The sequence below is a fragment of the Rosa rugosa genome, chromosome 1, assembly GCF_958449725.1.
Source record: "Rosa rugosa chromosome 1, drRosRugo1.1, whole genome shotgun sequence".
NCBI classification, from domain to species: Eukaryota; Viridiplantae; Streptophyta; class Magnoliopsida; order Rosales; family Rosaceae; genus Rosa; species Rosa rugosa.
The window spans coordinates 1,887,538-1,911,409 of NC_084820.1; the positions used below are offsets into that span (position 1 = coordinate 1,887,538).

The 23,872-nt window shown below is 40.5% G+C and overlaps 4 protein-coding genes across 6 annotated transcripts; 3 read left to right on the forward strand and 1 right to left on the reverse strand.

Annotated features, from left to right (window-relative positions):
• Positions 1 to 2,670: 2,670 nt before the first annotated feature.
• Positions 2,671 to 6,364, forward strand: LOC133709606 (ubiquitin C-terminal hydrolase 22-like). The gene is made up of 3 exons (XM_062135401.1): positions 2,671 to 3,701; positions 3,881 to 4,005; positions 5,306 to 6,364. The coding sequence occupies exons 1-3, from the start codon at positions 2,848 to 2,850 to the stop codon at positions 6,067 to 6,069; spliced, it is 1,743 nt and encodes a 580-aa protein (XP_061991385.1). The 5' UTR covers positions 2,671 to 2,847; the 3' UTR covers positions 6,070 to 6,364.
• Positions 6,365 to 6,559: 195 nt separating this feature from the next.
• LOC133726883 (uncharacterized) lies at positions 6,560 to 7,198 on the reverse strand. Its single transcript, XM_062154519.1, has one exon. It carries the CDS (start codon positions 7,196 to 7,198, stop codon positions 6,560 to 6,562), a length of 639 nt encoding a protein of 212 aa, XP_062010503.1.
• Positions 7,199 to 12,439: 5,241 nt separating this feature from the next.
• LOC133718623 (uncharacterized) lies at positions 12,440 to 13,167 on the forward strand. Of its 2 annotated transcripts, XR_009850430.1 has the most exons (3): positions 12,440 to 12,665; positions 12,770 to 12,815; positions 12,925 to 13,167. XR_009850430.1 is itself a non-coding variant. In XM_062145495.1 (2 exons), the coding sequence occupies exons 1-2, from the start codon at positions 12,606 to 12,608 to the stop codon at positions 13,078 to 13,080; spliced, it is 366 nt and encodes a 121-aa protein (XP_062001479.1). In that variant the 5' UTR covers positions 12,440 to 12,605; the 3' UTR covers positions 13,081 to 13,167. The 2 variants fall into 2 exon arrangements, 1 of the variants encoding a protein (XP_062001479.1); XM_062145495.1 differs by having other exon boundaries at positions 12,440 to 12,815.
• Positions 13,168 to 14,664: 1,497 nt separating this feature from the next.
• Positions 14,665 to 18,345, forward strand: LOC133709615 (translocase of chloroplast 90, chloroplastic). 2 transcript variants are annotated; one of them, XM_062135419.1, is made up of 3 exons: positions 14,665 to 14,910; positions 15,282 to 15,437; positions 15,728 to 18,345. In XM_062135419.1, exons 2-3 carry the CDS (start codon positions 15,308 to 15,310, stop codon positions 18,034 to 18,036), a joined length of 2,439 nt encoding a protein of 812 aa, XP_061991403.1. In that variant the 5' UTR covers positions 14,665 to 14,910; positions 15,282 to 15,307; the 3' UTR covers positions 18,037 to 18,345. The 2 variants fall into 2 exon arrangements, with proteins under 2 accessions (XP_061991403.1, XP_061991395.1); XM_062135411.1 differs by having other exon boundaries at positions 15,303 to 15,437.
• The last annotated feature ends 5,527 nt before the right edge of the window (positions 18,346 to 23,872 follow it).

Sequence of the window (23,872 nt, forward strand, 5' to 3'; positions counted from 1 at the left end):
TAGATATTAGCTCTAAGAGTGTGTGTGTGTGTGTCTCTGGTACTATTTCTATGAAGTCACTCTCTGAAGACTTGAATACACAGGTTGATGGGGCCAATATGAATTATGAAGTCAGGCTAATACGAACCTCATTAGAAGTGTCCGCGTAATGGAGGTTAAACACACTATAAGATTTCACTTTATAATGATATTTTAAATTGGAACCGATCTTGGAACTTTGACTTGAGAAAAAGAATTTGTCCAAAATTGTGAAATATAGCACACACTATTGGGTCAAAATTTCATGCTTTTATTTTCTCACCAAATTCTTCTCAATCCCAAACCATAATTTTTAGTTAATTTTGTCATGACTCAAATCATTTTTTCAATGATTTTTCAAATTTTCAGGACTGTAAGAACAAAAATTTCAGTGCCAATCTGATTAAGCCAAGTGTTTGGTGGTTTAGCCAATCCTAGTGGTAAGTGGTTCAATTGAAAGCAACTCATAGTCAATTACATCATCATCTCAGCTTTATTCAGCTACATATCTAAACTTCGGTCCCCTCCTCCAACTTTTGGGACTGAAATTGACACAGTTTAATTTGTTTTAATCGTTGGATCTGCTATGAAGCTTTTGAGGAAGAAAGCATAGTAAAATAAGAACAGTACTTAAAACCAAACAGAACCAAATTATAAACAGAGCCATGAATAAAGGAATTGGATTGAATTATATTTACAAAGGTAATTTCAGAAGCATACAAAACCAAAATGCATGGGTTATCATGCATACACATTCCATTAAATACAATACGTCTTGGTTTTGAGCTTTGCTCATGAGCTTCATCAATCATCGTCCCCATAAATGTAGTCTTCATGTGATATTGTAGAGCCTTCATCACTAGATTCACCATCACCGTTCTCATTTTTCTTCAAGATCAGTTGTTTCTCACACATAACAGTGTCCTGGAAATCCAAGCAATCATAAGCAATGAGAAGATCTGCCTTGTCATCCTCAGTCATAGTCGAAAACCCAATCGAACTACTAGTCCATGTCTTCAGCGCGCTTTGCGCCGAAGGCAAGACAAGCCTCTCGATCCCGGAGTCCCTAAGCCAGTTCTCAATCTCATTCATCAAAATCTTGCACATCCCTTGTCTCCGGTACTTAAATTTAGTTGCCATAAGTGGCAGTTCTGCCACCACACCATGAATCCTCACATTAGCGGCGGTGACCACCTTGTCTTGCTTCTCCAAAACGACTGTGTAAAACTCTCTTTCCCTATTGAAAATGATGTCCTCCGCTACATCTTTGTGGGTCAAAGGGTCCTTAGAAGGCTTAAAACACTGGTGCATGACTTTTAGGGCTTGGTTGAGCTTGAGGTTGTCAATCTTGTTCTCTTTCAAGTCGGACTTTAGTAAAGTCCAAGAAAGATCGCTCCTGCCGTTCACCGGACTTGGCCTTCCCAAAAGCCTGTCAATGCCGGAGAGAAAAAACCTTTCGTCGTTCATTACGTCCTCCATTGTTCTCATCTTTATCTTCCTTCTCTTTCTTGATGAACAAGTCTTCATGCAGAACAAAGGCGACGACGTCGTTGAGTCCACTTCGAGGCTTTGAGAAACTACGCTCTTGAAGGCTGTACGGAGTGAGTAGAAGACTTTTCCGGCCGGTGAGTGGTACATGTAATCGTTGGACTTTCTTGCCCGCAAGAAAGTCCAGCCCGTCGCCAAAAGATGGTTTCTTGCATTTTCTCGAACAAGATCGGAATCTCTGGTCTTGCTGCCACGGCCGGTCTCGCTTGAGGCCCGAACCCTAATCGCTTCCGAGATCGGAAGTGAAGAACCCATAGACATGGACGAGTCAGACGACTCTCCCTTTCGCTTCGGCATTTTCTCAAGCTTGGAAAGATTGAACTGAGAGATTTTCTAGAGATCGATGAGAGTGCGTGGAGTGGATTAGAGAGAACTGGAGGAGCTGGGTGGGTTACTATTTTATAGGTTCGGTGATTTTCGAGTCGAGAAGGCCAGGGTTTTGCTTTACCTTATGAACTAGGGATTGGATTAGGAAATAGTAATTGGGGGTTTTTTTTTTTTGAATAAAAGGGGGTTTTTAATTATTACGAAGGGAATTAGAAACTAATGCTTTTCCAACTAAAGAAAGGATTAGGTTTTCCTTATCAAAGACGGATTAAGTAGTATCAGGCCCATTTTAAATTTTTCTAAATTTAAACAAAGGGAATTAGAATTTTAACTTTTTCTAAATTTAATTAGAATTTTAAATTTTTCTAAATTTCGTTCTTAAATAAAGAATTTAAAAAATAAAAAATAAAGAATTGGGTATCTTTGTTTTGCAAGGAGTAATGACGTCCTTTTTCTCATAGACCTATATAGTGAACAAAGTTTTTGAGTTAATGCAAATGCAGCATTTTGATTAATCAATAATGTAGATTTAGATTTATTCTCTTCCTTGTCTCTCGTTTTGGTTTATATGTTATTTTGCGTTAGAGTGTTATTTAGAAACTTCAATATCGAGAAAAGCTATTGTTTTGCCTCTTCAGAGTAAAAAAGAAAATTTACTCTTTTTCTTTTCCATTTTCTGTTTGAAAAAAAAAAAAAAAAAACTCAGAAATTTTCTTTTTTACATTATTCTTTTTTTTTTTTTTTTTATTTGGTCTCCCTGCTTCTAAATCCAAGAAAGCCAACTTGAACAGGTTCAGTCCTCCCCATCACTTCTGGTCTCTCAGTAAAACGAAATCCCAGCCGTTGGTTCTCATCTCGCCCCATCCATGACCCTTATGCTCTTCAAGCATAGGGTTGCCACCACCACCACCACCAATCTCACCCCACTCTCCTCCACCACCACGATCGCCGTCCATGTCGTCGATGACCAACATCAACGGCCACGCTCTACCCCAGCCCTGCTCTCACCTCGCCGCCTTCCGATCCAAAAACGGCTCCAAACCCTTCCGCGCCTTACAGGACTGCCTCCGCGTCAAGCCCCCCGGCGGCCGCGCCTCGATCCGCCGCGATCCCGACGAGCTTCCCCGATGCGCCGCCTGCGGCGAGTCAGCTCACTCGCGGCTCTACGCCTGCGTCACCTGCGCCGCGGTTCACTGCCACACGCCCTCCGGCGGACTCTCCCACGCGGCGGCTCACGCCGAGTCGCTGCCTCCGGGGCACGAGATCGCCGTCGACGTCGACCGGGCCGAGCTCTTCTGCTGCGCGTGCAGGGATCAGGTCTACGACCGCGACTTCGACGCCGCCGTGGTCCTGGCTCAGACGGCCGCGTCCACCACCGCCTCCTCCGCGATCCAGCAGTACGCGCCGGAGAATCTCCGGAAACGGCGTCGGATCGATTACAAGCCGTGGTCGCCGGATTTCAGAGAGCAGGTGATCGTCGGAAAAAACTCGAGCCTCCTACACGGCCGGACTCCCTCCGATTTGCCTTGGGGACTGCGCGGGCTCAACAATTTGGGGAACACGTGCTTCATGAACTCGGTTCTTCAGGCATTGCTCCACACGCCGCCGTTGCGGAACTACTTCCTCAGCGATCGGCACAACCGCTACTTTTGCCAGAAGAAGAGCAATGCCGATAAGAAAAGCGCGGGTAATAGTGGCGGGAACACGGCGGCCGGGTCTGTGTGCTTGGCCTGTGACATGGACGCCACGTTTTCGGCGGTTTTCTCAGGCGATCGGAAGCCTTATAGTCCAGCCAAGTTCTTGTACAGGTTTGTGAAAGCTCTACAAATCTGAAATGTGGATTTACAGGACAATGTGGGTAGCCTTATATGGAATGTATGCTGTGTAGTTTTTTTTTATTTTTTTATTCACATTGTAATTTATTTTTTGGGTAAATTTGTTCGGTTTGGATTATTTTACTGACCTAGTTTCGTTGGTTTTACTGTAGTTGGTGGCAATACGCTGCAAATTTGGCGAGCTATGAGCAGCAGGATGCGCATGAATTCTTCATTTCGATGCTGGATGGGATTCATGAGAAGGTGGAAAAGGAGGGGAGGAAACCCGGGAGCCAAGGTTAACTCTTTCTCAATCCGAACCTCTTAATAGGCTTCTTCTTGTGATTAATCTGCATGCTGCTTCAGGCGGGATGGGGTACAACTAGCAAAGATCAAACTTTGGTGTTCGTTGTGATTATGAATCATGTGGATTATTGATTTTGATTGTACTGATGTATTTTTGTAACGTGTGTGGTTAACTAATGTTGAGGTGACATGTCTAGTTAACTAGAGGACTTTGAGCTAGGGGACATGTAGCTCTTCTCTGCTCGTTTCTGTACAGTTCAGTTTTAAGTAGATGTTTGGTCACTACTGAAAAGGACTCCATTGTTGATTTTGAATTAGTTGGTGCAGTGTGTCTCTCTCCTAGACAGCTTTTCTAGTTGAAACGGCGTTAGATCCTGTTCATATAATGTTTCTGAGATAGGTGGTATCTCACTGGTTGAATAGTATAGCTCATATTTTGGGTCTAAAATGCTTTTTTGAGATGGTTTTACAATTTCAAAAAAAAATAGTAAATACAGTTCCTTACAAGTTTACAAACAATTTTTAGTTGGTTGTAAAAGTTCTAACTTCCCTCTTCAGCTAGCTTTGGAAATGGTGTATCCGAGTTTAAGCGTATAGGTAGCGGTTTTGTGTAAACGAGTGGTGGAACGTTTAGATGGCGTAAGATCATTTCCTGCTCTCATATCAGAGAAAAAGTTGATGGACTTCTAGAACATAAAGCACACAAAACTTGAAGTCATTTGCATTATTGAAATAAATTAACTCTAGTGTTCTCTGTGAGCAATTGTCATCCCTAGTTTGTGAATATTTATTATTTCTTTTTAGTTAGGATGACTCAGAATACTGTTGTAAGATTAAAGGTGGCTTTCACATCTAAATGCAGGGTGTGAGTCTAGGTTCCTTGCTTTTGCCCTAGGAGTTGACAAGTGCTCACAGTTTAGGGCTAATATTCACCCTCTGCCTGCTGGCTTGATGGCGTTATCCGCTTCACTCCAGTAAGTGTACCTTCACTTAGCTGTCTTGGGTTTGTCTAGGGGATTCTCATCTTTCACAATTCTCACTAAAACTCAACCTTTTGCCAGGTTTAGGGTCTAATTACAAAGAGGATTTGAAAACCCAGAGAATTGGAGGATTCCATTAGGTTGATAAACAGCGTAGATTTCTCGCCAGCACCTGTTGGCAGTTGGGTTATTCATGTTCTTGCTTCAGAAATATCTTTTGTCCATCATGTTTACTCGTCTCATGTTAAGAGTGCTATTCTTCTTAAAAGTTTACATCCTATTCTGATAATCTTCATTATTTTTGTAGTGCAGGCACTGGAGATTGTTGTGTGGCTCATAGAGTTTTTTCTGGCATCTTGCGATCTGATGTTATGTGTATGGCCTGTGGTTTTACGTCTACAACATATGATCCATGCGTAGACATCTCACTGGATTTGGAACCAGGTTCTGCAAAGACAATGTCCACAAAGTCGAATCATTCTTGCAATGGCAATGCAGATTGCATGAATTCTGGCCAAAACTGCGGCACATCTACCCTTGTGGGATGCCTGGACCGTTTTACAAGACCTGAGAGATTGGGCTCTGACCAGAAATTTTTTTGCCAGCAGTGTCAGGTGAGACAAGAGTCTCTCAAGCAAATGTCCATTAGGAAGCTTCCTTTAGTTTCTTGCTTCCATATCAAACGATTTGAGCATTCTTCAATACGAAAGATGTCAAGGAAGGTGGACCGTTATCTGCAGTTTCCATTTTCGTTAGACATGGCACCATATCTTTCGTCTTCTATCTTAAGGAATCGATTTGGGAATAGGATTCGTCCTTTTGATGGGGATGAGCCAGAAGCTCCGAATGAGTTATGCTCAGAATTTGAGTTGTTTGCTGTCGTAACTCACACAGGCAAGCTGGATGCTGGCCATTACGTGACTTACTTGCGATTAAGTAATCATTGGTACAAGTGTGATGATGCTTGGATCACACAAGTTAACGAGGACATTGTGAGGGCTGCACAAGGCTACATGATGTTTTATGTACAGAAAATGCTATTTTACAAAGCAAGTGAGAGACAGGGTTCTGCATAATATGCATTATGCTGAGCAGGAAAGAGTGATGATTAGAAAACAAACAACTTCCTGCCAGTTTTGTTCACCATTAAACAATGTCATCGAGTTGCTCATCTCGGCAGCTCCTTGCTCGTCGCGCCCTGAGGAGATCTTTGAGACTTTAGAGTGGTTATTTATGATTCTCAGATGGAGCAAAGTGAGCCTGAATTTTTGGGGCAGTCTTGCATTTGGGAAATAATTAAGTTCAAAATTGTATTGGTTCCATGAAATTGATCTGATATGAATTTTTTTTTTTTTTTTTTTACCTACCTATTCAAGTGATCATTTTTTCTCTCGTCTTTACAACCTAATGCCGCCAAATGAAGAATAGAAAATGAAAGCTTCATTCACAAGTTATATTTTGCATCAGTGTCTTATTTCAATCATAATATCATATACAGAGACAATACAAGGGAACTAAACAAACAAATGAAACAACTGAATCTTAATCTCGAGTGCTGAGCTTCACTCAATTGCATCTCAAAAACTGAATCTGCTTTGTCGATAAATTAAATTGGAGATCGCAGTACATGGCTGCAGCCTTCTTCTTCTTCATCACCAACATCAACTCCACCTTTCCTGTCAGCTTGGCCGTGCTCGTCAGAGACAAAACTCCAGTGTTCAGATCATTGGCTAGATTGGAATTTTTCAACCCCTTCGAATTCAAACTCACGGCGACATCAAATTTTTTGGTGGAACGCATTCCGGCCTTGCCTTTAGGAACACTAAGTTGTGCCACAGTGTCACCGTTGTACTCAAACGTGACTTTACTTGCATCAAACTTGTACGGACCCCAATTTGTGTTCTTGATTCGGATTTGGGTGGTGAAGTTTATGTCAAATGATGGTGTTGCAGGGACAGCCGTGATGTTTTGGACATTGATCTTGCCCAACCTCACTTTTGGTGTCTTCACTCGCATCACCGTGAGTGCGAAAACAGTGACGACTATGATCTGCACCACAACAAAGACAGTGACATATATGGCCACTTTGATTCTCTTCTTGCGTTTGAGCTCAGCCTGGGATTGCATAGTGGCCGCTTCATGGTCACTTCTGAGGTTTGCATTAGCGGGTGACAAAGGGTTTGCTTGACTATACTTATCAGCCATTCTTCTTAACTTTTCGGAAGGTTTAAGATCAGAATGTTTCTTTTTCTGGTTTCTTTGAATTAGGAAGACGAGAGTATTTATAGTGTTTGTGCTTTCTGACCAAATGGATTGGAAAAGAACAAGTCCTTGTTAACTTGTTAATTCCTGGAAAAAGCCAAGAGGGTAATGGTGGTTTGAGTCGTTGTTTTTTGGTGGAGATTCAAGTCCAACACGTTAAGTTGACTTTCTTGAATTCCAGATTGGTTGCTTGTGAGTTGTGATATGAGATTAAGTGTCACTATTAGGGGTACCTAATGATGCCATTTTATTTATAATTTTGTCCTAATTGGCCCTTGAGAACTATGTGAGGGTGGTTGTTAATCATCTGTCCCGGTCAATCTGCTACTACTCCCTAATAGTCAACGGAGAAGAATATTGAAGAGTTGGGCTTGAGCCAGCAGACCATATTGGGGCAGTCTAGGTGCGGGTGTGCGACCGTGAGAGTAATTGTTCTTAAGTTTCGATTTACAAACTACCAAAAAATATACTCTTTCCATAGGCATGGGAAATTGTAATTCCCAGCAATTTTCCTTTCCAGTGTTTGGAAAGACTAGGAATGTAGTCAGAATACACATTTTAGTTTTCATTGTAGGGGTAGTGCAAAAATCATACAAACAACAAGTACAGTTGGTTATATTAGCAAATAATGATTTTGAGCAAGGACAATTTAGTCATATAATTTTGCAAGTGGGTGGGGCCGTGAGGTTGAGGTGGGTGGGGGAACCAGTTTCCTCATCTTTTTCCTTTCATTTGGGAATCATTTTCCCTTCCTGGGTCATCCCAAACACAGGAAAACACAAGAAAAGAAAGACTTTCCTTTCCCAATACCCAGATTCCGCGAAACAAACACAGCCTTAGATTTTCAGCCAAAGATCTACGTTTTCCAATCATACTAGTAGCACGCCAATCCAATGCCATATCTTGCATACCAAGGATGTCCCATCTTTGCGGCGTGTTTTGGTTTTTGGTTTAGATTGGCAGTGCCAATCCGGCGACTTCTTCTCCATTGGACGTTGTTAGGTTTTACACATGTGGTTAGGCTGGGCCGGCCCTTGTTGATCTTTTGTTTCGTTTTTTATAATTTATAATTTTTTTTATCACGTTTGCACGAGCTTTTAGAGTCCTCTTGTTGTAAACTTGTAATTGAGTTATGTTTTTTTTTTCTTTGTTGAAATGACAATTTTTTTTTTTTATCGGGGTTGAGGTAGCAAGTCCAATGGATTACGGTAGTGAGTTAGTAACACACTCATTTAGTCAGTATCGGGATTGAGATCTACGAGGGTATCCCAACAAAGGTAGACTAATCCTCCGCCGCAGGCACACGAACCCGAATGAGGGGTTCGTGTGCCACAAACTGGTGGGAGTTGGAACTCGAACACTAGACATTGGGGTTCTATTATAGGCTACTTGACTAACCTTACCAGACCAAGTAGTTGGCAAAATATGTTTTGACAATAAAAATCTAATTTTTTTCCTTACTTTTATGAAACCATGGATAGATCGGGAAAGTGATATGTTTTCCTAGTGCTTTTTGGATTAAAACGGAATCCCAGAACATGCACTAAGAAACATAATACCTTAATAAAAAAGGAAATGTTATAAGGATTTTCCTATTATCAAAACGGAACCTCAGAACTATGAAACAATACCTCATAAAAAGGGAATATTGTAGCCCCTCTTATCTTATTTAAAGCCAAAACTTGGAGCAGAACACCACACGTTTCTGATCATCCCCCCACCTAAAAGCTAGACTACCAACTCGGCCCAAGGCCATGGTTCGAAATCCTTCATCTAAACTCGAAATCGAGTTGGAAAAGCGTAGCAAGACGTTTCGAGATGACCCCGTATTGATAGAACATCGGTACTATTTCTCTGCCAATCCTCCCAAATGTGTTAACATTAATCTTGAACGTCATCTTCGATACATTAAACATCAACCCTTCGTAGGGATGGATAGCTTCGCAACTATACAAGAATTCCAAAATCATCTCGATGCTGAAAGACATTGGGAGATTCAAAATAGCTATGACCCAAATTATCTCATACATCCTGATGAAGTGATGATGTGTGAAACACCAAGACTTGTTGTAAACTTGTAATTGAGTTATGTTTTTTTTTTCTTTGCTGAAATGACAAAATCTTTTTTTTTTATCGAGTTGGAAAAGCGTAGCAAGACGTTTCGAGATGACCCTGTATTGATAGAACATCAGTACTATTTCTCTGCCAATCCTCCCAAATGTGTTAACATTAATCTTGAACGTCATCTTCGATACATTAAACATCAACCCTTCGAAGGGATGGATAGCTTTGCAACTATACAAGAATTCCAAAATCATCTCGATGAATGTGTGAGATTCAAAATAGCTATGACCCAAATTATCTCATACATCCTGATGAATGTGTGAAACACCAAGACTAGTACGTGCTGATTTTCCCAAAAATTATTAGAGACTTCAATGGCTGCTGGGTACGTAAATGAACATGCTAAGGGTCGAGTCTCAGACGCAGATATGTGGAAGATATTGAAGAAGATTGAAAAAAAACATGAGATATTTATCCACATAAGCACAGTCAAAACGACCGCATGGAAATCTCCGTAGAGGTGTAGGGATAACAGCCGAGCTTGAAACTTTATTTCTTAATTTGGACGTTGTTAAACACGCAATGATATACTATGAAGATGTTAAGGACTTGCATGGATTTCTTACGGTCATTTTACCTAGTTTGAGGGACTTGTCAATAAGAAGACATGTTGAGAGGTGGATGACATTTTTGTCCGATAGTTGTTTACAAGTTACACCATATTCAACTCTAGTAGATGATTCAGATATGCATCCTCCCTATCATAATCTCCACCATGTTAGATTGATTGTCAATTATCCAAGCTCCTGGGACGTCGATGATCAATGAACTCCAATTTTTGGCAAATATGCATAAACTATGGACGGACATGAGCAAGTTCAATCCTGCCAATTTGTTAATAAGTGAAACTTTTGAAAATCATCTCGTGAATTGTTATTCTCAGTGGAACGAGTGCTTTACTACGGGTAAAAATATTAGTGTCTTAAACGAAGTCTATCAAACTGGTGTTCGTGAAGGGAATTACGTGGACAAGTCTACTGGGATACTATGCTTGCTAACCATTGTTATTTTTGCCCACAATTGTGTCGAACTACATGGAAAGAGTGCAAGAGCATAACATTAGACATCATTCTGAAGATGTTAGGCATCTTGACCATATGACATACCTTACATCAAGTGAAATCCTTGCCGAACTAGATAAAGAATTTCCCCATTTGATCAAGAATATTTATCGAGCCTATTACAAAGCCGTAGCGAGAGGCTACAAACATCCTAACTTCAGTGTTGAGCAAATATTACCCAAAGTATTATAAGATAATTGGATTTTGTATTTTTGTCATATGATAGTATGATGCTTGTTATTTAAGATTAATATTTTGAATGGATGAAATTACTGGAGAGAGATTCTTTCTATATGTCTGTCGTTCCTAATTGACTTTCGTTTTTATTTATTAATGATCGACCATACTGTTGTTGAGAGTGAATATTTTATTGAAAAATGGGAACATTATGCATGTGTTTATAAGGATTTGGGCTTTTTCATATTCCAACTATTAGCCTCGTTTGGTTCATGGAACGGAAAACTTGGGAATTGAAACTTTATCCTTTCTTGTATTTGGCACGTCCAAGGAAATGAACAACTTTCTTGCATGAATGGAAAATATGGGGGAAAGTGGATCCTCCCACACCCCATGGGATTCACTTTTCCTTCTACTTTCCCTTCATTAATTGCACATTACTTGCCTATTTTAAATATTATTTGAAAGATTATTATTACCAATTTATCCAAGAAAATTTAGAATCTTGAAGTGTTTATGTTTTTATATTAAGGATACTATTGAAAATTTGATGTTGCTTACTTTTCTATTCATGCACAAACCAAACATTGGAAAGGAAAGTGAAATACATTTTCAGATTAGGGTCATTAAAACACTCAGACTCTCTCTCTATCTCTCTCTCTCTCTCTTTCTCTATCTCCCTCCCTCCCTCCCCCACAGCACGACGCCTGCATTGCCGCGCCATGGAGGCTCCGAACCCGGAGGACGAGATCGGAGCTCTCTGGTGTCTAGTAAATGCTTTCTGGTCGAACAACGGCTCCGACTAGCAGAGCGATCGGTGCGGGAGCTACAGCCTCAGCGCCGATATGAGTGAGTCCGAGAACTGTAGTAGCTTCTCGTGCCGAAGATTTGATGCAGAAGGCGCTTCCAGCTCGATGACTTCATCTTCGCGACCGGCTGCCAGGAGTTTCTGTGTTCAGGAGCCGGTGATGCTGTCGGTGCTTGGTGGAAAGGATGTGGTGGCTTGGGAGTTGGGATGAGAAGCCTTAGAAATCAAGCACCACCATACCAGTTTCTGTTTGAAGCAACGACCGTGGGATCCGACTCGGGAGGCAGACGTGGGTGCCCATATAAATTATTTATTATTAATTTTTTTTTTTTTTTGTGTGTAAACTGTGGGCAGAAGGAAGTCCGAGAAGGAAAGAAAAAAAGAAGAAAAAAAAGTGTCTATTGAGGGGTAATAGACGTCTATTGGGAGGCAATAGACGTTTTGAATTGATGTAATCTCCTTGTTATTTTTTCTGTAATCAAAGTTTTATTTGTCTAAATTTAGGGAGATTAGTTCTCATTCTGGCGACTGAAAGTCCTATTGGGGGGCAATAGACGTCTATTGGGGGGCAATAGACGTCTATTGGGGGCAATAAACCTTTCCGGTGAGGTTTTCAGAAAAGTCCGGTGGGCGGCGGCCGGATTCCAGCGAAAGTTGACCGGATTCCGGCCACCGATGACCAGAATCCGGCGACTGGTGACGGGGCTCCCGCGAAGTCCCCTATGGTTTCTCTCTCTTCCATTTTCTCTCTCTCTCTCTCTCTCTCTCTCTCTAAGTAACAAAGGTGAGGGTAAAATGGTATTAAAAAAATATATATATATATATATATATATATTTCTAAATGTACCCAGCAAATTTCTAAGTATACCCAGCAGAATAATTTTTATTTTTTATTTTTAATTTAGAACTAATTAAACCAACTCATTTCCCCAAAATGCCCTAGAAGACAATATACCCAGCCAAACAAAACATACTACCCAAATCTTTATGCTCATTCATCCCCATCATGCCCTACCCAGATTTCTGCACAAGCTCAACGGTGGACAATGAACATTCAATTTCAACGGTGGACAAGATTGGACAGAGAGAGAACAAAGAATATGCTCAAAGAAAGGGATGCAATGCTGGGTTTGCAGATGAAGGAGATTGAAAACAAAGGTCAAATCCAGAAGATGGTTAGATGGTTGAGATTGATGTTGATTGGGTGTTCAGATTGAATCAACTCTATTATCGACCCATTGTAAGCTCCAGTTTCTTTTACATTTCAGTTTCATTTCTTAGTTTCATCTTTTGCTTATGCCTCTTGGATTTGAAACAAAGATTTTCTTCAATTCGGTCTCTCAGAGAAAAGGAGCAGCAAAAGAAGGCCACTGGTACACCATCAATTAAGGTAATTCATACATCCCCAAATCTCATAGTTTATCTTCTAAGATTTGAAATGAGATTGAAACTGAAATATCAAATATGGGTTCTTTGTTTCTTGTCTTTCAACTTTTCAGATTGAGAATTTTGAGGAGATGGAGGAATCAGTAGGTGAGAGCACACCACAAGCTGAGTTCTGCTTCCATCGATATCAAAATTGTTACAGCAAGGGATACTATGATTACCAAATCTGTTTAATTTCCCTCAAGAGTGCAGCACTTGATGATTTTTGAGAAAGAGAATAGAATAATACCTCATTATGTTTATGTCCCGGACTCCCGGTTCATGAAATTTGAAATTGAATGTTTATTGTTCAAAGATCTGGGTATGTTGTGGTTTGCAGGGTATGATGTGTTTGGCTAGGTATGTTGTTTTCTAGGGTATTTTGGGAAAATCTGTTGGTTTAATTAGACATAAATTAAAGGTAATAAAAAAAAAATCTGGGTATACTTAGAACTTTGCTGGGTACATTTAGAAAGACCCAAAAAAAAATCTTAATGTGGTATTAGGGAAGACCTCCTTAGAGTGTTTTGGGTAAAAAGGAATTAAAAAAACTTAATGGAGTAAGTGGGAAAAAAATATCTAGAAATGGGGTAAATGGACAAAAACCTTTTTTTACCTTTTTTTTTTTTGAATAAATGGACAAAAACCCTTCAGATTACTTTCCTGACATTCCCACACATTGGAAGGGAAAGTAGTGGGAAATTTAGTTTTCCATGCTCATGGGAAATGTTGGTTTTATTTTATTTTCTTTTATATTTAAAAATTCAAAACTTTTATTATTAATATTATTTTAAATAATATCAAAAGTTATCTGTTTTAGTTTTTCAAGAGTCATGTTCTTTTGAAGAGGCATGAAGAGTTTATATAAACTTGAATTCTTCAGATAAGGAATAACGCAGAATACCTCTCTTCTTTTCCCTATTCTTCATCTTCTTCTATTATCAAAACTTCCTTCTATACCAATTCATATTCTCCATTCTTGGGTAATCAATAAAAGCTTGGCATCCCGTCTACCGTGAACGTGCAAAGGAATTAGACAACCTGTGAGGAATAAGGGTTGTATCTTGGAGTTTGTAGATGACCGCCAACACCTGCACGAGGGGAGGCGTCTACGACTTTAGGACAGCGACTGCTGTGCCTCTTTTTGTTCTCACAAGCCAGATTTCTCTAATCGGAAAGCAAAACAACCACAAGTTGGCTTTGCTATGGGAGTCTCAACACCCACATCAGGAATCTGTTCTGCCTCAATGTTTACTCATTTGGTCCAAGTTCATACTCAATGCTAGCACTGCTATTCCTACTACTTCTAATTAAATTCCCCACTTCTATGTCTAGTCGCTGTTAAATGGATATCGTTCTCTTGATGAGTAGACTGACCAGTTGTTGAATTGTACAGCATGAATGTGAGTTCCGCCGCCGCAGCAACCTTAATCCATGAAGTCATTGAAGAAATTGGAATTAACCAATTTACAACAAATATTTAGTTTTTTTTTATATAAAGAAATGAATGTGAAATTTTATTCACATAAGATACACTCTACATAGGATGTAAAGAGTCAAAATAACAATCCATAACCTAATACGAAAATAAAAAAATAAAAGCGTACTCACTACTAACGAATTGATGCCGGTAAACTTTCACGAATATATGTACTAATCTTTGAATATACACTATTTTCTTCCGTGACGAGAAATTTGTCTCCCACAAATGTAAATACATCAAAATAAATTAAATACTACTCATAGAAACTTTCTCCAAATTTTATTATTTTTTTTCCTTATAAGTGTTTGGTGTCAAATTTCTGTCTCTTTCTTATCCCCATAAGTCATCTTTCATCAAACTCATCATCTTCTTCTTCTTCTTCCCCCAACCTCTCACACCTGGCCTTTATTTTCTCGCCCTCTTTTTGTCTCTCAGTACGGTATTACAGAATCCCTAGAAAACTTTGCTGGTTCAAGTCCCCATTCATTCTAGGGTTTCAGATTCCCATGGCCTTGATTCTCCCTCATCTTCAAACCTTATAGTCCCTGCAGATTCACCCAAGTTTTCTTCATTCCAGGTAGCCCTCTACTTCGTCTTTATCAAATTCATCCATAAATTCTCAAACTTTCGATTAAATATTGGGCTTTGTAATCATAAGCACTAATAAAGTTTGATTCTTTTTGTTTTTGCTCCTGATTTTTCAATTGAATATATACCCTTCAGGTTTTACCGAGTGAAATCCCACATAGAATGGCTAAGAAACTATACCAATTTCCCCCAAGTTTTTTTTTTTCTTTGTAAAATGTATGGTTGGTGTTGAATTTTGACTTTTATCTGCTTATATGGTTGGTCAATGTTGCCGTTTGAGCTGTGGAGTTATGATTTACTTTTCTGTTGCTTATGCAGTAAATTTGTAGTATGAGTTTGATTAATTTAGATGTGTGATAGTGGGTTGTGAATGTTTTGCAGTAAGGATGAAGGGTTTTAGAGATTGGATTCTTTCTCAGTTAGTATCCAAGTCTGTGGTATCGTCTCGGCCGTTATCAGGCAGTGATAGTTTCTTTAGTGTGGAACGTTCGACTAATGAAGTGATTACTGACCAAGGTATTTCGTCCCCTCTGGTTCTTGTGAGTAGTATTTCTAAAGGTTGGTTCTTTAGTTTGACTATGAAAGTTTGCATCAGTGTACAGTTTAATGTAAGCAATGTTTGTAGTTTCCTGTTAATGTTTAAACAGTATTTCTCAGTAATCTGATTCACGTATTCAGTGAATCGTAGTTGTAATGGCTTAGTGCCAGCGATCCAGTTTTTTTAACTCTTGAAGCTGAAAAGTGTAAACCCAATTCTATCTATGGGTTACTTGACCAGGGAAGAGCTAATTGTTTGTGACTTTCAGGTGCTTCTGATTCTACCACTTTGGTAGCACCGCCCGTCCTTGATGAAACTTCCAACTCGTTGAATAGGGATCAGGAAAATCAGTCTAGTCCTTCCCCGCAGGATGTTGAGGTTGAAAATTCTGATCAATCTCGTAGTGGGTCTGATATGAGAAAGAAGGATCCTTTGGTGAAAATTGATGATCTGCAAGCCAAGTTCTTGCAACTCCTCCGGCGGCTTGGTCTATCAAAAGACAACCTCATGGTGGCAAAGGTTCTTTATCGAATTCACCTAGCAACCGTGATACGAGCAGAAAAGTCGGATTTGAAAGGAGTTAATCTCGGAGGTGATGGAAAAAGAGTGATGACAGCAGAACAAGCTGGCCCGCCTGATTTGGATTTTTCTCTGAGAATCCTTGTCCTTGGGAAAACAGGAGTGGGCAAGAGTGCTACAATTAATTCTATATTTGATCAAACAAAAGCAGTAACCAATGCTTTTCGACCCGGTACAAAGCACATTCGGGAGGTTGTGGGAACTGTAAATGGGATTAGAGTAACTGTCATTGATACCCCTGGTTTTTTGCCTGGGGTATGTACAGGTAACTTGCGCAGAAATAAGAAGATTATGCTCTCAGTGAAGAGATTTATTAGAAAAAGTCCACCTGACATTGTTTTGTTTTTCGAACGCCTTGATCTCATTGATACAAGCTATAGTGATCTTCCCCTTTTGAAGCTAATAACTGAAGTTTTTGGGCGTGCAATTTGGTTTAGCACCATTCTTGTTATGACTCATTCTTCCTCAGCTCTTCCGGATGGACCAGACGGGTACCCTGTCAGCTATGAAGTACATGCGAGGCGAAGCACAGATATGGTGCAGCACTATATACATCAGGCAGTGTCGGACTCCAGACTTGAAAACCCAGTGCTTTTGGTTGAGAATCATTCTCATTGCAAGACAAATATCATGGGGGAAAAGATACTTCCAAATGGTCAGGTTTGGAAATCTCAGTTTTTGTTACTATGCATTTGTACAAAAGTTCTAGGTGATGTTAATTCCCTCTTGAAATTTAACGACAGCATTGAACTGGGGCCCCCAGCTGCTACCTATGTGCCGTCTCTACCCCATCTCCTTTCATCTCTTCTACGCCATCCTATTGTTCCAAGTGGAGTGCAAAATGAAGTTGATGAGAGCTTGTTTTCAGACATGGAGGAAGAAGATGAGTATGATCAATTACCTGCAATCCGAATCCTGACAAAAGCCCAGTTTGAGAGGCTGACAAAATCACAGAAAACAGACTATCTCAATGAATTGGATTATCGGGAGACCCTTTATCTGAAGAAACAGTTGAAAGAAGAGTACCTTAGGCAGATGGAAAGTATGCTTTCCAATGAAAAAAATTCAGCAAGTGATGATAACTCTGAGAGTCAGCAGGCCGCCCCAGAGGAGGCTGTTTTATTACCAGATATGGAGATCCCTCTGAGTTTTGGCTCTAATCACCCTGCACACAGATATCGTTGCCTTGTTGCGAGTGATCAGTGGATTGTGAGACCTGTTCTTGATCCCCAGGGATGGGATAATGATGTGGGCTTCGATGGAATAAGCTTGGAATCAGCTGCACATATAAATAGGGAACTCTTTACCTCTGTTATGGGGCAGATAAGCAAGGACAAACAAGATTTTAGCATTCAGTCAGAGTGCGCTGCAGCTTACACAAATTCCAGGGGAACTGTACATTCTGTAGGTCTTGATGTTCAATCTGCCGGTAAAGATACCATCTATACTTTTCACAGCAACAAGAAGCGAGCAAATCAGAAGAAGCTGTGGGAGGATGTTTTTGATGGTGGAGTCTCTTTGACATCTTTTGGGAACAAGTATTACTTTGGTGCCAAGCTTGAAGAAACTGTTTCAATTGGGAAGAGGTTGAAGTTTCTGATGAATGCAGGCCAAATGATGAATGCAAGCAAATTGATTGTGGATCGTGAACAAGTGGCATATGGTGGCTCTGTGGAAGCTACTTTACGGGGTAGAGACTACCCTGTGAGAAATGACTTTGTCACCCTGACAATGTCTATCCTTTCTTTCAATAAAGAGATGGTGTTGGGTGGAAACGTACGGTCTGAGTCCCGGCTGGGCAGAAATTTGAAGGTATCGGTCAATGCTAATCTAAATAGCCGCAGGATGGGGAAGTTGAGCATAAAGACAAGCAGCAGTGATCATTTTCCGTTTGGTCTGGTTGCCGCTTTCACAATTTTCTGGACCCTCTTATGGAGAAAGGGCATAGCAAATTCAAGTAATGAATCAGGGGAGACTGAAGTAGGGGAGACTGGATAAGTCGATAAGTTTTGTTGCTATATTCGTTTTTCCTTTTTAACATCGGAACTGTAGCACAGAAATGCTCACAAGCCGTATCTATTTTTTGGCCATTGTAGGCAGAGGTTATCTACTCAGAGCAGGATATTGAGGCAGCAAAGTGTATAGTTTTTTGCTTTTTGGTCACAACAAAATAAGCTAAATAGAATTAGGAGGTAACCAGTTTGGTTTATGTTCTTAAACAGTTGAAAATTCAAGATGAGTTACATTATGTTGTGTTAAAACAACAGGGTATTCCAAGTTTATGTCGATCTCTTCTTCAGTCTATTATTAATTGGGTTGCTTCATCCAACATTACGTATGCTTATTTTTCAGGTCAATTTCAAATTGAAGCAAGGTATACTTCCCTTTTCTTGCCCCAGATAATTACAGGAAACCTATGGACCATGTCGACAATTGCATTAAGATAATCTACTTTTATAACACTAATATTAATATCACCAGAAGCAGCTTCCAACTGCTTGCATTCGGGGTTTGTTGTAACAAAACATTAAATATATACACATTAAGACCAAATTAGCTTGCGCCATTGACCAAGATCATATTATATCTCCATCTCTCTCTACATCCACCAATTTTACACACACGTGACGTGAACAAACAGATTTCTTAAGTATGATTAGCTTACACTTTGTGTTGTCTAGGTTTGGTAGCATCATGCAATCTTATTCAGATATTCTTTAAACCACAAGCATGAAGCATATGCCAAATACAGATTCTCTCAAGTCCTTTGAAAGTCCATAAACCTCACCGCTTCAACTATGACCCTAAATCCTGTAAAACCCACAAGGAGCAGCGGTCTCAAATCTTTAAGAAACTTGAAGCATATTGCGCTTACTCTCTTCACCAAAAGTTCAAAATGATTCATCAATTTCCTAGCACTATTATTCACATAACATTTACAAAGAAAACTAAACGAATAAATCACTAGTCTTTTTTACATGTCGAACCACATCCATGTTGAATAACTACAAATCACCGGCTAATTCAACGGCTTTCAGGGCACGGATGTAGATCAATGTATAGAACTCTTGAAATTGCCAAACACAAAATGATCTACTTTCTCCCTTTCTCCCCAGTCTGTAATTACAACACATAATCTTGTTCTAAGGTGAAGACCCCCACAAAACCTCAGCAATAATAGTAGCAGCCTCTGCATCAGAAATGGAGGCTTCTCTAACTCTCACCAATATCTGCTGCTTGAACGCCCTCCTCTCTCTCTGCCTCAGCCCCTCACCCACCTCCAACTGCACAGCGAACCTCGCCACACAGCTCGAAAACGGCCGCCTCTCCAACAACCTCTTCTCTCTGCAGCCGCCCTTGTTTTCGCCTTCCTCCTCATCATACATTTCAAGTTCCATCAAATCCCCACCAAGCTCGGACCTCTGTAACTCCACAAGCTTCTCTATCAAACCTTCCTCCAACATTGCGTCAATGGCTTCCTTGCGCCCGAAGTAACCAATTTCGAGCACACAAACAAACGCCATGACTCTCATTCCAATGTCATCCCAATTCAACAGGCCTATGACCTTCGGTATCTGACCATTAAACTCAATCTCATCTACAAGCGGAGACTTAATAGTTCTGACCAAAGTACATAACACTTTGATTGAGTTAGTTGAAGCCGTTGTTAACAAAGCTTGAATGGTGGCACCCATTAGTACTTGGCCCACAAACACATCCTTGTTGAACTTGATCAAAGCAGCTATGGCGAAAGCACAGTGTTCCCTGACTCGCTTTGAGCTATTCGAATCGCAGAGAACAGATTCGAGCAAGTTCAACACTTTGGACTTCAACACCAAATCTTGCAACTCGCGGTTGAAGCCTTGCGAGACTCGGTCCTCGAACTGAGTCAGTAGCTTGACCAACTCGTCCTCGTTGTCAACTGGGTCCTTTTGTTTCAGAGCTCTCGTTAGGGACTCGAGGCTCTCGCGGTCGATCCAGGCCTGGATTTCCGACTCGATCGAACCGGCGAGTCGGCTCAGCGACTGAGCGGAGGCGCGGCGAGTCAGAAAGGACATTATGCTGTGGTGGGTGTTGGCTTTCCGGAGGGAAGCGACGAGGGTTTTGAGGGTGGCGAGGTGTTGGCAGAGAGTGGAGAGATGTGGGTCTCGGGAGAGGAGCGAGTCGGACTCGGTCTCGAGCTCGAGGAGGGCGTTAATGGCGTTGGACTCGGCCGAGTCGGGACTCGGGTGGGTTTGGAGCTCCTGGGAGGCTTGTTTTAGAGCTTCCAGGACCTTCAGGACTCGTGGGCTGTCTTGCCTTGGTAGGTCTTCCATGTCTATCACCCAATCCCGAAGAAAGATTGAGACTTTATGAGCTAAGTTTTCTTGTAAATTTTTGGGGTGGTAAGGCCTCAACGACCGGTCTTCGTCTCCATTGGCATGCCAACCGGTCTTTGTAGAAAGAGTTAAACTTCCTTGAAAAGTTGGAATTGGTTTCTGATAAAATGAGGATTAAAAAAAAAAAAAAAAGGGTTGTGTGTGTTTTTGGAAGATTAACAAGTGTGACTGTAACTTGGGTGTTTCAGAGAAGAGAATGGGGAAGGTGATGACTAAGAACAATGTGGGTCTGGGTTTAGGTGATTTTTGGTGACAACTTAAGGTGGATGAGTGATGAGGTGTATGGCCATGATTCCCTACAACCTTTCTCATCACTTGGCATGAACCATAACTCATGTTACATGCGTCGATGGCCAAATTCTCGTTTTTAATAAGTACCAATATTAGATGCAACATTTAATGTCAAGATACAAGTTTCTTGATGGAGTCGCAATCTTCCCTGTAATGTTGTTACTGCTTCAATTTTTGATCATTTCAATGTGTTTTTTTTATAAGATTTTAGATGCAACGTCTTTCATAATACTTTTCATTCAGTACAATTTAGTTAATTTTGCTTTAGGATTTTGGTCAATCACATATTTTATTGGCCGAGTTGAAAGTAAGTAAGAACTTGTAACTGGTTAGGATTCATGAGGGTTGGTCCAAAGTGCATGTTAGGATTTAATGTAACATGACCAGAAGCATATAAGCTACAGTGTATTGCACTAAGTTTTGTTTCTGGCCAATTAATCAAAGGTGAGGCCTCAATTCACCACTTGTGGTCATTTATAGATTATGTACTACATTATGAATCACACAATGTTCAATAATGAAAAGTGGGTTAGTCCACTAGTATATGCACCTCCATATATAACAAATGTAGCCTACAATATGATAACTATTTATTTCATAAAATTCAATATCATTATATTTCGGGTCAGTTCCACTTTATGTACACAACTACAAGTAACAAGATGCTTTATTTCTTATTTGTTAATAAGTTTTTGGCTCCTTCAAATAATTGATGGGTCCAAATTCATGAACATGAATTGTGGGGTTTGGATTTTCCCTTATAATGAGCACGAGTTAAAAACTTAAAATTGTTTTTATTTTTATTTTTTGCCAACGAGAATTAGATGCGAGCCCGCCTATTTCCTTATAAAGCAATGTTGAATGAATTACCCGATAAACATTCCCAACTTAGTTTGATTGTATCTTTATAAAAGACGTGTTTTCAATTCACCTAAAAATGCTTAGGTTACTCTCTCTGAGAGGTGGGTGGAGGCCGTGGCTTCTTGGCGGCGGCTCTGCAAATTGGGCTGGAGGATATGGGATTTCCCTCTCATCTGGTCGACGGGGGATTAAAGGCGGCGGGGCTCCTCGTTGTCGGCTTCTCAAAATTTTGCTTCTTGTTTTCTTGTTTGGGGTCGTATGCTTTGGCAACAGTGATGGGAATTTCAGGCCGCACAAGGCAGCGGCGGTGGGATGTGTCCCTGGGCAATCTGGATCAATGAGGGTCCCGGGGTCTCGATGCTTGGTGGCGTCTGAGCAGGAAGATTTGGTGGTCGCAGCCGGTTGGGGTGCGAACTGGAGCTTCGGCCGGTGGCCTGGGGTGGATTCTCGACCTCTGTTGCTGGCAATCGAGGATTGCGACGGAGGTGGCGACGTCAACTACCTTGGACTGGGGTTGACTGTGGATTGGTGCGGCGAAGGTTACGGTGGCCTGCTGGGTCAGTTGTCGACCGGCGTCGTTGAAGGGAGGAAGACTGGTGGTTGGCGGCTGATGGCTGGCGTGTCCAAGTGGTTGGGTGGCCTCATCAATTCCAGCTGGGCTTGGTACTCTTTTGGGCTTCCATCTGCTAGGGTTTCTTGTTTGGGTCTAGGCCTATTTCTGTGGGCTTGGATTTTATTTATTTTTTACTATTATTACGTTGTAAGGACTCCGTTTCCTCTGGGGAAGGAGTTCATAGGGTCTCTCTGAGAATATGTCGCCAAAAATGTCCGTAGCATCTGTGCCCCTTTGATTCTCATGGATGCTTTAGGGTAGTTTTGGCTGAGCTTCATGATCTTTAAAAAGGTTGAATTACTTAGGTAGTGACTCTTTTGACAGTCCCACAGGGATGGGTCATTATGTGTAATTTCGCTGATCAATGCAAGAAGTTGACAATTCTCTAAAAAAAAAACTTAGTTTGATTGTAATCTCTCAAGTAATAGAGTAAATAAGTTGCTGTACACAAATGATTGAGAACAAATGAGGTAATTAGGGCTAATTTTTTTTTTCTTAAACCCTTGATGGTAGGGCTAATTATATGTAAGAGTAAGGATGTAGATTATAGTCAGATAACGAAATGAAAGAGATTTAGAGTTTTAGACCGCGAGTCTATAGTGTTACAGCATTTTTGGTGTATTTTCTTGTTTTAATATTGGATAAATGAGTGTAAAGGTTGAAAGTGTTTTAACTTTATTGAGTTTTAAGCTCTCTATTTAAATGACAAGTTTGTCTATATTTTTCTTTGTTCTTCATTTTATCGGCCGGCCCATTTAATTAGGCTGGGATGACTACCTTTAAATTTTGGGTTCTTGTCTTTTTATACTGACTCACAATAACTTAATTTAATAACGACGTACAATAAATTAGATTTCTGAACCTTTCAAACATGAAAGAATTCATTTCCCTTTTCAAAAAAAAAAAAAAAATTCATTTCCTAGACAATTTTCCTTACTTTCCTAGATAATTTAGGTAAGATTTAGGGTTCAAGGAGGAGCTCTCTAATTCTAAAGTTTCGATTAACGTATATCGTGGCCAATTGGTTCTATAGTCCTAAGCACTAACACAACTCGCCCACTCATATATCTTCCTCCCTTTCTTCCCTCTCTAATTCCTTGAGTCACTAACAATGGCAGATGGTGACGACTCCGCGGTTGCAAAGACATCGATCAACGATGACGTCTCCATCGCCTCTTCCGCCGCCGCCACCGCAAGAGAAGCCCACAAGACTCTAGTACGGGCGTGGCTTGTATTCCCAAGCCTACTACAAAGAGATGGATAATAATATCTCACACCTCAGTTTTGAACTATATATTTTAGGGTTAGTTAATTACTATGCGTTATGTACTAATCTTATTTGCAATACGATCTAGCATTCTCTTTAACTTTTTGTTTGTTCTATCTCTACTAGAAAGAACACACCCCTGTATGCATGATTATCTGCGTAGACATAAGGCAAGTTTTGTTTTCATATGATTTTGTTTCCCCCACCCCCAAGAAAGCTCAGGATCATGACCTAGCAGTTTCTACCAGATATATATGCAATTCTCAAGTCTCAACCAATATCTCGTTCGTGGCCTAAAGCTTATGTTCATGTTTAGCTGGAGTCGTTATCCCCTCTCAAACTCTTCTATGTACCAAGTTAAGCTCAAATCTACTACCGTTGATTTCAAACAATTACCTTTTATTAAACACAGCTCGATTTAGC